This window comes from Plectropomus leopardus, chromosome 7 (assembly GCF_026936395.1).
Source record: "Plectropomus leopardus strain MGB_pleo_1.0 chromosome 7, ASM2693639v1, whole genome shotgun sequence".
NCBI lineage: Eukaryota > Metazoa > Chordata > Actinopteri > Perciformes > Serranidae > Plectropomus > Plectropomus leopardus.
The window spans coordinates 7,829,116-7,841,207 of record NC_142182.1 but is presented as its reverse complement, the minus strand read 5'-3'; the positions used below and the strand labels follow the sequence as shown (position 1 = coordinate 7,841,207).

General features: G+C 38.0%; 1 protein-coding gene across 5 annotated transcripts in view; it reads right to left on the bottom strand.

Moving 5' to 3' along the window:
* Positions 1-12,092, bottom strand: part of kiaa1549la (KIAA1549-like a) — a 121,017-nt gene that overhangs the window by 37,677 nt on the left and 71,248 nt on the right. For 4 of the 5 annotated variants that reach the window (XM_042495435.2, XM_088079783.1, XM_088079784.1 and 1 more), the window contains 3 exons: positions 10,073-10,244; positions 4,580-4,740; positions 2,313-2,348 (listed from right to left, as the gene is read on the bottom strand). In XM_042495435.2, coding sequence (XP_042351369.1) covers positions 2,313-2,348; positions 4,580-4,740; positions 10,073-10,244 — 369 coding nt within the window. The remainder of the gene's footprint in view (positions 1-2,312; positions 2,349-4,579; positions 4,741-10,072; positions 10,245-12,092) is intronic. The other variant, XM_088079781.1, reaches the window with a different exon arrangement.

Genomic DNA, 12,092 nt, shown 5'->3' with positions numbered 1-12,092 from the left:
AACATCTCACAAATGAAAAATGGATTGCTTTGACTTTTGCTGATTCCACCTCTATTGTACTCGGCATAGAAGCCGGCTATCTGAGGCTTTCACGCCTATACAAGAAGGCACAGAGGGAGGAAAAGCCATTTTGAAGAATGCTCCGGCTGCAAAGCAGAAGTGCAGAGTGATGAAGTCGGCCGGACTCTGCAGAATCTTTCTTTAATGCTTAAACACACATGCAGACCCAATTTAAACCACAGTTATTGATCAGCAGCTTTATCTGCAAGGTGACTGATGGCTGAGTGGGTTTGGAGCAGGTTGCATGCATACAGACACACAAATGCAGATAGTAGATCAACTTGATTGAGTCTATTATTCTGCTGAGGTCTGGTTAGTATTCATATGATGGGATGCACTAAGTCCACAAGTCCACCAGCCCCTAATTTGCATATTGAGGTCTAACAGACCAGTTGCCAGAAGACATTGTTGGCGGTGTACATTTTTTTAAAACTGTAAATATGTTACATTTGCACCTTTCATCTTCATCACATCAACAGTTCTAAAGTCTAAAGTAATTTTGTAGATGAGATGGTTTTTTAGTTGTGATTGAGTCATAACTGTTCATCATTTCAGTGGATTTATAGGCACCAAATGTGGGTCTTTTGTAGCAACTTGCTGCTGTTATACCAGCGGGGATAGTGCCATGAAAAGTGGTTTTCACAAGGAGTTCTCATGGCATGAAAAGTTGCTGGTTTTTACTGAAACAACATTTTTACAGGGATTGTGTCCCCAAAAGTGTGTATTATAATCCAAAAGATGATCTTTCCCTCATCATAAAAAACATGCAATTATCATGGAGGCTGCTATTGGCATTCTTTTTTAAAGGAAACGATAAAAACGCAGTAAAAGGTAGTTGAAGTGAACAGTACGACCAATTACTGCAACCAGTGTTCACTCAAAGCTTATGTGGACATGTGAGTCTCATATTAAGACTTGAGAACATTTTTAACCTTTGCTTTGATCAACTAACTCCAGTTTGCCAGCAGTGCCACAAGCTCTTCCTAAACCTAATCCATGTGTGAAATATTTATCTCGTTTGCTCATGCTTGCCACTGTTTGGGAGTGGAAGAGGGTAAACACCGCTGCGGATAAGAGCAGTGATTGTAGCCTCACGGCACCACTTGTGAAATCACACATTTCGGGACTCTTTAATATTTGATGCGTTCTCTCGTAAAACACAACATAAGTAACTTTAAATGTTTACAAAGGATTGTTAAAGCAAACAATACCTTAGAGCTCTGATTTTAAATGGTGGTTGATACTATAGTATAAGCAGATGCAGTGAAGCATGGATATCATGTACATATATTTTGGTGTTTACGCCATTTTCTCCATCACAAAACCCATCCTGGCAGTCCCTCCATCCTTTACTCACCTCACTTTGCCTCTGAAGGGATGAGGATGGGAAAGGTTGGACTAAAATAACCTGCAAATCAGGTGACATGCTCCACCACAGCAACAGTAACCACAAGCATGGCCTCACCATGGTTCTTTGTAATTCAAAGCGTCTTAGCATTTTTTTTATCCGTTGTCTGTGGCCGTTGCTCTGCTTTGGGTCTAACCATGATAAAGCACATAATTCAGTGGAGAACCTCATATGAAAAAAGAGCTGGGTTGGGGGTCCGTGCAGGGCTCCTGCTGAGCCACTGTGGGGTGAGAGTGGCTTCCTCTGAGAGGATAAAACGACTGGCTTGAAAGGGAAAGGAGCTGGCAGAAAGGCTGTCTCGGCTGATGACACAGGCTTGAGTCACTTTTTACGGATGCTACAAAATAAAAATAGATTGGTTTGGTTCGCAGGTTTTGAGCTTCCCTTCCACTATTCATGTTTATGAGCCCCGGTTAAAAATGACTTCTCACAGCCGGCAGAACTCAGCTCATTTGCCTGTTTTTACGAGCTAACCTGTCCTTGTTAATTCAGTCCATTGACTCAAACCCAAACAATTTAAAAAGTGAAGGAACGTGCTTGTGAATTTTACACCCCTGTTATAGTTTTTCCACCTCTCCTCACCTCCCCCCTCCTCTCTCCTCTTATTGATCTCCCATAGCCAATGAGGATGGTGGAATAAGTCATGTCCACAGCACAGTAGCCACATGCAGAGATTTACCCAGCAACAACAACAGGCAGCACAAACAGGAATAAATAACCAGCAGGGCAGCTGTACACAATCAATCAGTCGGAATCAGCAAACAGTGCCGTAACTCATTCGTTCATTGATGCATTATCATTCATCATTCGTCAGTAATCCACCCAACCAGTGTCTAGTGAATACCTGGTGGTGATAACTGCCCTCCCTTCGATATGAGGTCTAAACAGGGAGAGAGTTAGAGGGATAAAGTCAGGGAGGGGCTAACATAATAACAGAATACAGAGTAAAATGCAAAATAATAAAATAGGACAGGACAGGATAGGATAGGACAGGAAAGGACAAGATGCATCCAATGCCATCACTCCTACTTTTATTTATATCCAGGTTTCATACACAATTTTACATTAAAATGACTTCTCAATGAGTTTGGTTCTTTTTTTATTTCTATTAAATAGCTTTTTAAATTATATATTATTAAAAAAACAAAGCGTTCAGAACAGAATCACAACTGAATAATTATATATGACAAAGGAACACCTCCCCTCTCATTACTTATGAGAGGGGAGGTGGTGGTGCAAAAAGAGCGCGTCGTTTCAAAAAAATAATAATTAGGCAGTGGAAAGGGACTTTTTTTGGCTTAGAGGAGGGGTATACAACTCTACATGACTGTTTTTTGTATTTATTTAGTGCTGATTTTTGAAGAAAGCACACCATTCTTTTAAAAATCTTTGCCATTTTTTTGTCTATAATTTACTTTTAAAATGTTTAACAAAAAAAAATTTCGTTTTTTTTTTCTTCAGAAATTTTTGGTGATTTTTAATGAAATATACCTTACAATCCTGCAGGCCTGGGGGGTTTGGAAGGCACATTTTTTTCTTTGAAAGTTACCAAAAATTAAAAATTTATCACCGCCAGAACTGTTGAAAAGGAAATTATATCTGGATTATGGAATGTCAGATGGCCCTTGAACACATCATACATGAAACTGCTTACAAAAAGGTCTGTGGATTATCTCAAGTAACCAGGTCATGATTTCTAGAAAGAGACACTACTGCTGAGTTTTTCCAAATGTATCTTTTTGGCACTAACTAAGTGCCACCTAAATCCATTATATTAGAGAGAAGGCGGGCATCTCCAACACTGCAACTCACACCAAAAAAAAAAAAACTAGACTGATAAATAGCATTACAGATAAGAGGAGAAATACATACTTTTGATTTGAGGGTGATCTGTCCCTTTAATATATCTGCATTTGATCAGAAAGCTGGTTAGAATCCCCAGTTTAAAGCTACAACATCAATTACTAAAGCATCAAAACACTATACTGCTCCACTGCAGCACTGCATTATGAGTACATACTCATAATGCAGTATGTACTCTAAAAATGTATAATTGCTTGCTCGATCAGGAGCATCAGAAACATTGAACAGATATTTGCAGAGACATTTTTTTTTTTTACTACTGCTCAGTTGAGTTGGGAATAGTTTACTGATGGTCAAAGCTTGTAAGTCTTTCTTTGATGCAGGGACAGAAATATTCTGTGTTTTGGTTTATTCATAACATTAGGGAGATTCCTTCACTGGGTATCAAAAGTTTGTGTGAACAGCTTGACCTGAATAAGACCTCAACCAGAGTGCATGTTTAGCCAATGGCAGGAATTCTCCCTGGAGTGGATGTCTAATCATGAAATCTAATGTGAAACACACGCCAAGATTATGGAGTTCTGAACAAAGCCGAGCCGAGTCGAGAGCCTCTCCAGAACAAACGAGGCTGGCCGGCTTATTGCTTGTTTACCACTCCACTAACTGCAGTGACACAAGCAGCTGCTGTTCTGGCGTCGTGCGTCGCGCTGTGTCCGGGAGAACAATCCGACCTGATCAAACCAGCTGGTGGCAATCTATTCCACACATGCTCATATGAAATGATTGATTTTCATTTAACGTCAAATGAGTTGATGTTGAGCGCTATTATTGTGAAAGGGCCAACATTACCCTGAGGTTCACTTCCAGTACACTGAGCCCTGCCCATTTCTTCCCGCCCGATTAGTCTTCAGAGCATGCATGATTAGTAATGACCACGGGCTATCGGGCAGCGAGAAAACAAATGAGTGAAGCCCGCACAGATCGGATTACATATTTTTGACCTGGAGAAACAACTTAACACAATTGGTTTGCTTTGTTATACGTCACTCATTCAGAATCAGGTTATGTCATCTTTTTGTTGTAGAACTGGCTTTTGGGATAGGTTAAAGTGAAGCATTGATGTTTGAATATTTTGGGGTGAGATTTTACGCACAGAGAGAAAGGATGATTTTTATTACCAATAGTAGAAGAAAGAAAGAAAAACAGGAAGAATAAAGAGTAAAAAGTAAAAACAAAAAAAAAGAAGATGAGAAGAAAAGGCAGTGAACAAAGCAGAGAAAGGAGGACAACTTGGGTGGACAGTCTTACCTTGGAGCGGGTTTTGAAGTTCCTGAAGGCGCCAGTTTTGAAGATGACTCTGTTTCTCTTACACAAAATAAAGGCCACCATGCCGATCACCACCATCAGCAGGAAGAGAGGCGTCAGGACCGCCATGATCCACAGGTTACTTGGCGGCGTCTTTACCACAGCTGCAAACATACATATTTCTCCTCAGTATTTGATTGTGCTGAGCAGTTTAACATCCAAATGACCCTTCAGTGATTAAAAAGAACTTTGCAGGAACAAAAAAATCAGATCAGCAATTGTACACACCTGAAAGAGTAATGTGACATTTTGGATTTTTTTTTTCTTGCAGGCTTTCTTTTTTTTTAGATTTGGATGTGATTGATCCCACTCTAATGTTTGTATTCACGGTTCCTGCAGTTTAAGGCAAGTTGGATTTAAGACTTTTTAAGAAATTAAGTCAGAATGAAGTTTGAGACAAATGTTCTTGTAACCAAAATTGAAGACAATTCTATTTTGCCAAAATGATTAAATCATGAAAATGTTACATTATCAAAACTGAAAAAAAGAAAACATTTTTTGGGTTAAACACATGGAAGACAGTGAATATATTAAATGATCATAAAAGTATCTTTTTGATTTTCCAACCAAAGAGGGAAATTCCTTGACGATTTTGTGTTTTTCGCTCTGCATGTGAGATTCAACTGCTTGGATTCCCAACATGATGAATTTAAGAAAAGGAATTTATTAAATTATTAACAAAATAAATAGATGTTACCAATTATTTTGAGATTTTATGATGCAACATAAATTCATAAAAATCCCGTTTGACCATTTTTAAGACTTTTGAAAGATTAATTTAAGTCATTTTAATACCAATTAAGGCCTTTTTTTAGATAAATGAATTCAATGCATTTCTTTCCTTTTTAACAGGAACTCCGGTTTGTGTGCTGCTGTATGGAGCCCGAGCCAGCAGGTTATCGGTTTAGCTCAGGTTAAAACAAAAAATCTACCTTTTGCACCCCTAAAGCTAAAACTAAAACACTTAAAATCTGGTTTGTTTAATCTGTACAAACAAGGGCATAATCTCCTCTGGTGATGGGGGGACATGTCCTCTTCATGTTTCAAAATCCCTCTCATCCCTCTCATTTTTACAGTTTCAGTTAGATTTACAGAACTCGCTTCTGTCGACAAATCTGTTGAAATCTAGATAAAGGAAAAGAGGAGCTGATTAAAATGTTTAAACACTCTTTGGAGTCACCTTCAATTATTTCTGTGGCCCAGAGCAACAAGCTTAAAGGAATGCTTTACCCCCCTAATGATCATTTGTATATCAATTACTCGTCTTGTGTTATGTTGAATTCATGAAGAACACTTTGTTTTTCTTGCTTGCCTCAGGTCAATGAAGAATCCAAAAACAGAGAAAATTCTTGATGACTGAAAGCCTCTTCCAACTGGGAGGTGAACTAAAAGTTTGTAGTTTATGTAAGTCTATGCTCTCTTAACAGCCAGAATTCATTAACAAAAACAGTAATTTTACCTTGCTGAACACAGGAGCTGCAGGTCTAACACCAGTAAACCAGCTAGTTACTTTGTTTTACTGTGACTTTGCTCAGTCCAAACTAACCCTTTAAAACACCAAAGTCACACAACACAAACTACAGTAACTGATCAGAACAGCGGTAGAGCAGCAGCTTCAGTGCTCAGCGAGGCAAAATTACTGTTTTTGTCAATGGACTTTGGCTTTGAAGAAAGCATAGATAAGTATCATTTTCCATCTGGTCCCCTGATGAAAAGGGCTGTTTTTTTGGGAAGTAGAGAGCATTTGGCTGGATGAATGAGATTTGGATTAGTGAGTAACTGAAATAATAATGATCATTAGAGGGGTAAAGTATTTCTTTAAGATCAGCAGAGGGTGATTTGCATGCATTAATATGCCCGTGGTTTTGCCTCTCAGGTTATAATCTGCTGTTGCTGACCCTCTGATAGGCAGAGGATGTACCTGCAACCTGAGAGGAAGACTGGAGACACGATACAGGGCTGAAAAAATCCTGCAAACTCACCTGCAGGCTTTTTGAAAAAAAAAAAGGGAAAAAAAAGTTTAATGCTTATCTTTTAGATTCAATATTCCCCTTAAATATGCAAGCATTAAACATCAATCAAATATTAAATATTAGATATGGCAGTAAAGGACAGCGCTCTTTTTAGTGAAGATGCACATTAGTCTAAAGTAAGGTATTAGGTCTAACAAACAATAAAACTGATTCTAATTAAGGTAATTTACACAGCAATTTAATTTTCATTTATCATAAATTTGGAGCATGTGATGAGATTTTTTTAGTTAAATTTTCATGATTAATATAGATATGCGTTGTGAAGGAAATAGACTTTACTTTTACTACTTTACTTTTAGTTTTTTGTTTGTTTTGGGTGCTGGGGGCAGATTTTTGCCCTTGGACAGAGTGATGCCATCTGTTTCCCCTGTTTCCTCATACTAAGCTAAGCTAACCATCTTCCAGCTGTAGCTTTTTATTTAGTGCACAGACATGAAAGTGGTGTAAATCTTCATATCTTGCTCTCAGAGAGAAAGAAAGAAAATGAACCATATATCCCAAACTCTGATCTATTCAATTAAAAACTGCACAATAAAGCCAAAATAACTTGATATCTGCATCATGCTTTTAAATACAACATGAAAACCTTGCTTGAACTTTTCATTCGAATAGCTTCCTAATAACTTCTTCCTTTGAGCTCCACTTACACAGAAGAGTGTGCCAAAGTGATTTGTTTTCATGTGAAGGACTAATGCAGTTTTTTTTTCCCACCGAGCCTGTTAAGACAAAAAAACTTAATTCAACAAGAACACTGTGTTCAGTTCTCAGCCTGAGTGTTAAGAGGAGCTGTGAAGGCCGCTGACGTTCGTAGATATCGCTCCAGTTTGTTAATTTTAGATTCTGGGGGAATATGAGGTAGAAAAGGTGAGAGGGAACACTTTGTCCTCATCAGCAGCTACACTATGAATATCTGCCTCACAAATACAACTCCAACCTTCTGAACTTTACGTCAGATAAGTGAGGAAAAACAATCCTAGATTTTGAATTTGTATTGATATTCTTAAGCTTTATTGGATACATACTGTAGGGCATTATGCTAATGTATGGAAAACCCAAAGGCTGCACAATGTCACTGTGAGCAAGGGCTGTTACGCTCCAGTTAAAGAGATAAACCCTTGTTACACTGGGAATGTTTTCGGCAGTCTAATGTCTATACAGTGCAGCTGCTGAATGAGAAATACACTCTGTGAGTTGCCTGCGCATCTATAAGATGTATTTGCACATATGTGCACAACCATTTGCATAATAGCTTGATGCAAAAAAACATATGGGAAAGAAAAATCTGTATAAATATGTGTATAAATATGCAAAAGGCAAACAGAAGAGTCCTATTTTATGCTGACTGTTTTAATAGCTTGTGTAAATCAGAAAATGTGAATAAATAGTGCTAATTTTTTTTTTTGCATTTCAACAAAAAAAAGCTATGCATTAAATTAGAGACATTAGAGTAATTAATATAAGTAATACACTGCTCCGCTTACCAGGAGTTAGATGAGAAGACTAAAAGCTGATCCTAAATATGACGCTAAATCCACCAGCTCATCATCTTAGCTTAGATGTTTAGACACTAAAACCAGGGGGAACAGGCACCCCAGCTCTCCTGAAACTAACAAAACCACCTACTAGCATCTCTAAAGCTCACCAATTAACAGACTACATTTTGTTTGTTCAATCTGTACAAAGAATATTATGTGAAAATGACAATTTTTCATTTTACAGGTTGATTTGCTGACCAATTTCTCAGTGAAGAAACAGTTTTATGTGCATCTGCAAGAAAAACTATTTACAGCTAATTGTGATGTTCGCTTAAGGTCCCAATCTCAAAGAGACTCGTTTCCAGAAACTTGTCACCATTAAGACAGCTGCTTTTGAATGGTATAGTGCTGGTAGTGTGGCTCCCCTCTTGGGTTGGAGTTTTTAGATGTGAATAAAAGTTTAAATATTCTCTATTGTTCAGCAAGTCCTCAATGCCAAACTGAGCCCGGCAAGACAATTGAATCAAAGTGGGATTCAATACTGTTTGGATGCCCGTGGATGATAGAAAGTGGGAAAAAAAAGTGGGACAGTGGCAAATGCAGACAAAAGGCTGATATAAGCTGTGTTTAATCACGATGAAGGTAACCTAAATACTCAAATACTAATGGGGGAATTAATAAACTGAGCTGCCTGGGCAGCCAGGTGAACCTCTCAGGATAGCATTTATTATGTCTAAAACATGAAAGTGGTTGACTTTTACTTGCTCAGCTCATAGGTGGTAACAATTTCAAGACTGTTTAGGACCCCCATATACAGAAATATTCAAAAAGAATAGGCGGAAATAACAGATTTACACTACATGCAAAAAACTGCATGTTTTTTCCCAAAACTGCATGGGACTAGCATAAGGTGGGCATGTGTGTGAATGGGAGACTCATGGGTCATTTTCATTCAGATATCTTGAGATAAGATGTCATGCATTTTTCCTTGCCAAATTTAGCTTTCAAGCACTATTCTGCCCCCTTCCTGAGAAGCTAGTCATGACAAAGTTGGTACTACTGGATTCTTTGGGTCTAGCTTCATATGACACCAGCGTCATCACCCTCGCTTTAAAACTCAGCTCAGTACAGCCTCTTAAAGACAGGAATGTCAGCTGGGATCGTCCACAAAAAAACAAAAAATGTGTTATGTGAGAACATGTTGGCTCATAAATTCAGTATGTGTATGCAGACTTTGAAGACCTTGCTTTTTAGAGATTTTTGTACGCCTCTGTATACTGCCCATCTGCAGCGTCACTATAAAAAGTCATCTTGCAGAGACTGACTGCAGTATGAGGCTGCTGCTGAAAGCCTCTCGAAGTTCTAGTGCAAACCAAATGTTGCTGTTCCCACTTGTTCTGCTGTAATAGGAAAGCTGATTTACAGATGTGTGTGTAGGGTGGTAAAATCTGAAAATGCCGTTATTTTGGCTCTAGTCAACCCTATACTGAGCTCAGTGAGGTTTAAGCCACTGTTGCTCTTGTCTGTATGTAAATGCCTGATTCACTATAAAATGTTATTTATATACATTTATTTATTTATTTATTTATATATGGACCTTCCTATAAGCTGAACCCTTAATAATGTTTTAGATTGGATTGGATTGAGTTGAATTGAATTGAACTGAATTGAATTGAATTGAATTGAATTGAATTGAATTGAATTGAATTGAATTGAATTGAACTGAAATGAATTGAACATTAAAATGAAATGCCCTGAACTGAACTGAATTGAATGTTATAGCATTGCGATTAATGCATTAACGTTTATACTTTGGCATTTTGGAAAACAACACCTGTTGTGTCTCTTTTGCCTGACTTTCTTGGTCTTTAACACATATGTTAAATACTTATGTAACATAGTATGGCACAGTAAGATAACAAGCTTACGTTCAGCCTGCACTTGTACGAAGTATCCCAGTGTCAGAGCCATGGTCTGCGAGTCCAGACTGCTCAGGGTCTTGGCAGCGTTGGATCCAGTGATGGGTGCTCCGTTCAGCTGGGCGTAGTAGGTCATCTCTGCTGGGTTCTTGGGACCAGGCAGTCGTCGTATGCTCACCATCTGGAAAAGTTAAATAAAATGTCTAACATCTCAAGTAGAAAACGGCATTTTGTTTAGAAAAGTTTTGCTAAGGATGCATATGCACGTCATATAAATACAAATACTTTATAGATTATTTTGTTCAAAAGAGCCACAGTTTATCTTAAAGATAGAGAACATCAACACAACATAACATTTGTAGCCAGATTAAATACTCGATCCTTTATCTCTCCACACCAACAGATTAAAAATCGCTGCCACATCTACAGTGGCCCAATCAAAATTCTGAATCGGCTCGGATGCTTTGATCATGATGAACCATTTGCTGCAAGATAACTGCACTTGGGGAAGACACTCGAGGATAACTGAGTCACTTGAAATCTCAATTTCCTTTCATCATACATCAAACACTTTTTTTTTTTAATTTGACGAACACGTCGTGCGGTTTAATCAAGTCTGGTAATTTGATTTTGTCATAAAAAGAAGGGATGTGTGGTATTAAATGGCTGGATGATATTTCCCCTCTCTACAACCCCCCTGCTCTGTAAGCCTCTTCCAGTCGCCGCCATTTCTGCAGCTATTAAACTGGTCATCTGTGACCTCCCATAAAACCTTGAGGTTGTGCGAGGCAAAAAGCCCAGCGAAAGTCAATCGTTGTTTTAATTTGCTCAACATGGAAGACTGGGTCGGGAGTTGACACAAACAGAAAATAACATACACACAAACCTTTGCTCTTCTGTGCTTGTGAGTGCCTGCAATTGAGGTACTTTCAACTCATAATCTTTACCCCAAACTACTGTTAACTCAATCAAATGTCACCATTGCCTTATTTTACATGACCATTCTCACTCTGAGCAGCACAACCAAATAAAATATATGTTATTTTCTCATGCGTGCTGTGCCATGATATTTTTCCATAATTATCGCTGCCAGCAATTGTTTTCATTTCAGTAAACAATGAAATTCTACTTGCAGCCACTTGTTTCTACCAGTTTCCTACCTGTTTAGCGTGAATGAAATGATTGTTTATAATAATTATTAAATAATTTGAATTTTTATTTATTATGTTTGAAGGTTTGAGATTGTGTGGCAAAGCAGGGAAAGCTATGAGAAACCTTTTTGTTGACCCTTTCAAAGATACTCTAACATGCGACGAGATAACATTTTCAAAACAAGGAATTATAATTAAATACCTAAAAAATATATTTTAAAAAGCTGCACAGCTATTACTAATGGTTATCTTAATTATCACTTACTCTGTGGAGTATTTTCTTATTTAAGTGATGAAGTGTATGGTCTGCAAAATGTTATAAAACAACAGAAAAATTTACACCACTACTCCGTCTTGATGCCATCAAATTGCTGATTTTGTTTGACCAAAAACCCAAAAACCCACAAATATTCATTTTACTATCACATAAGATAAAGAGAGGCAGCACATCCTTGAAATCAACAAACTGGAATGAGTGATTGTTTGGCAGTTTTGCTTGAAAACCAATCTTAGTAATCGATTACAAAGCAATCAATCAAATAATCATTTCACCTCTAATTTCCACAAACAGTTTTGCAAAGTGCACATTGATTTCTCTTTCCATTGTATGTTTCTGACAACCTAATTTATGAGCACTCCTCTGCAGGCAATTATGAAAATAATTATCTAGATTTTGGAGCTTTTTTTGACTCAGAGAGAAGGAGAGTTTTTAAAACCGCCCCTGCTCACAAAAGGGAGCTGTCCAGGGTGCTGAATGTGGAGCTGTCCTGCATGTTCAGTGATGGACCACCGTTTGTTCTGTCCACTCATCATTTGTCTCACTTTATATCAGATTCAGAAACCTTTTAATTGCCCGAAAGGTTTGCACATGCAAGGAT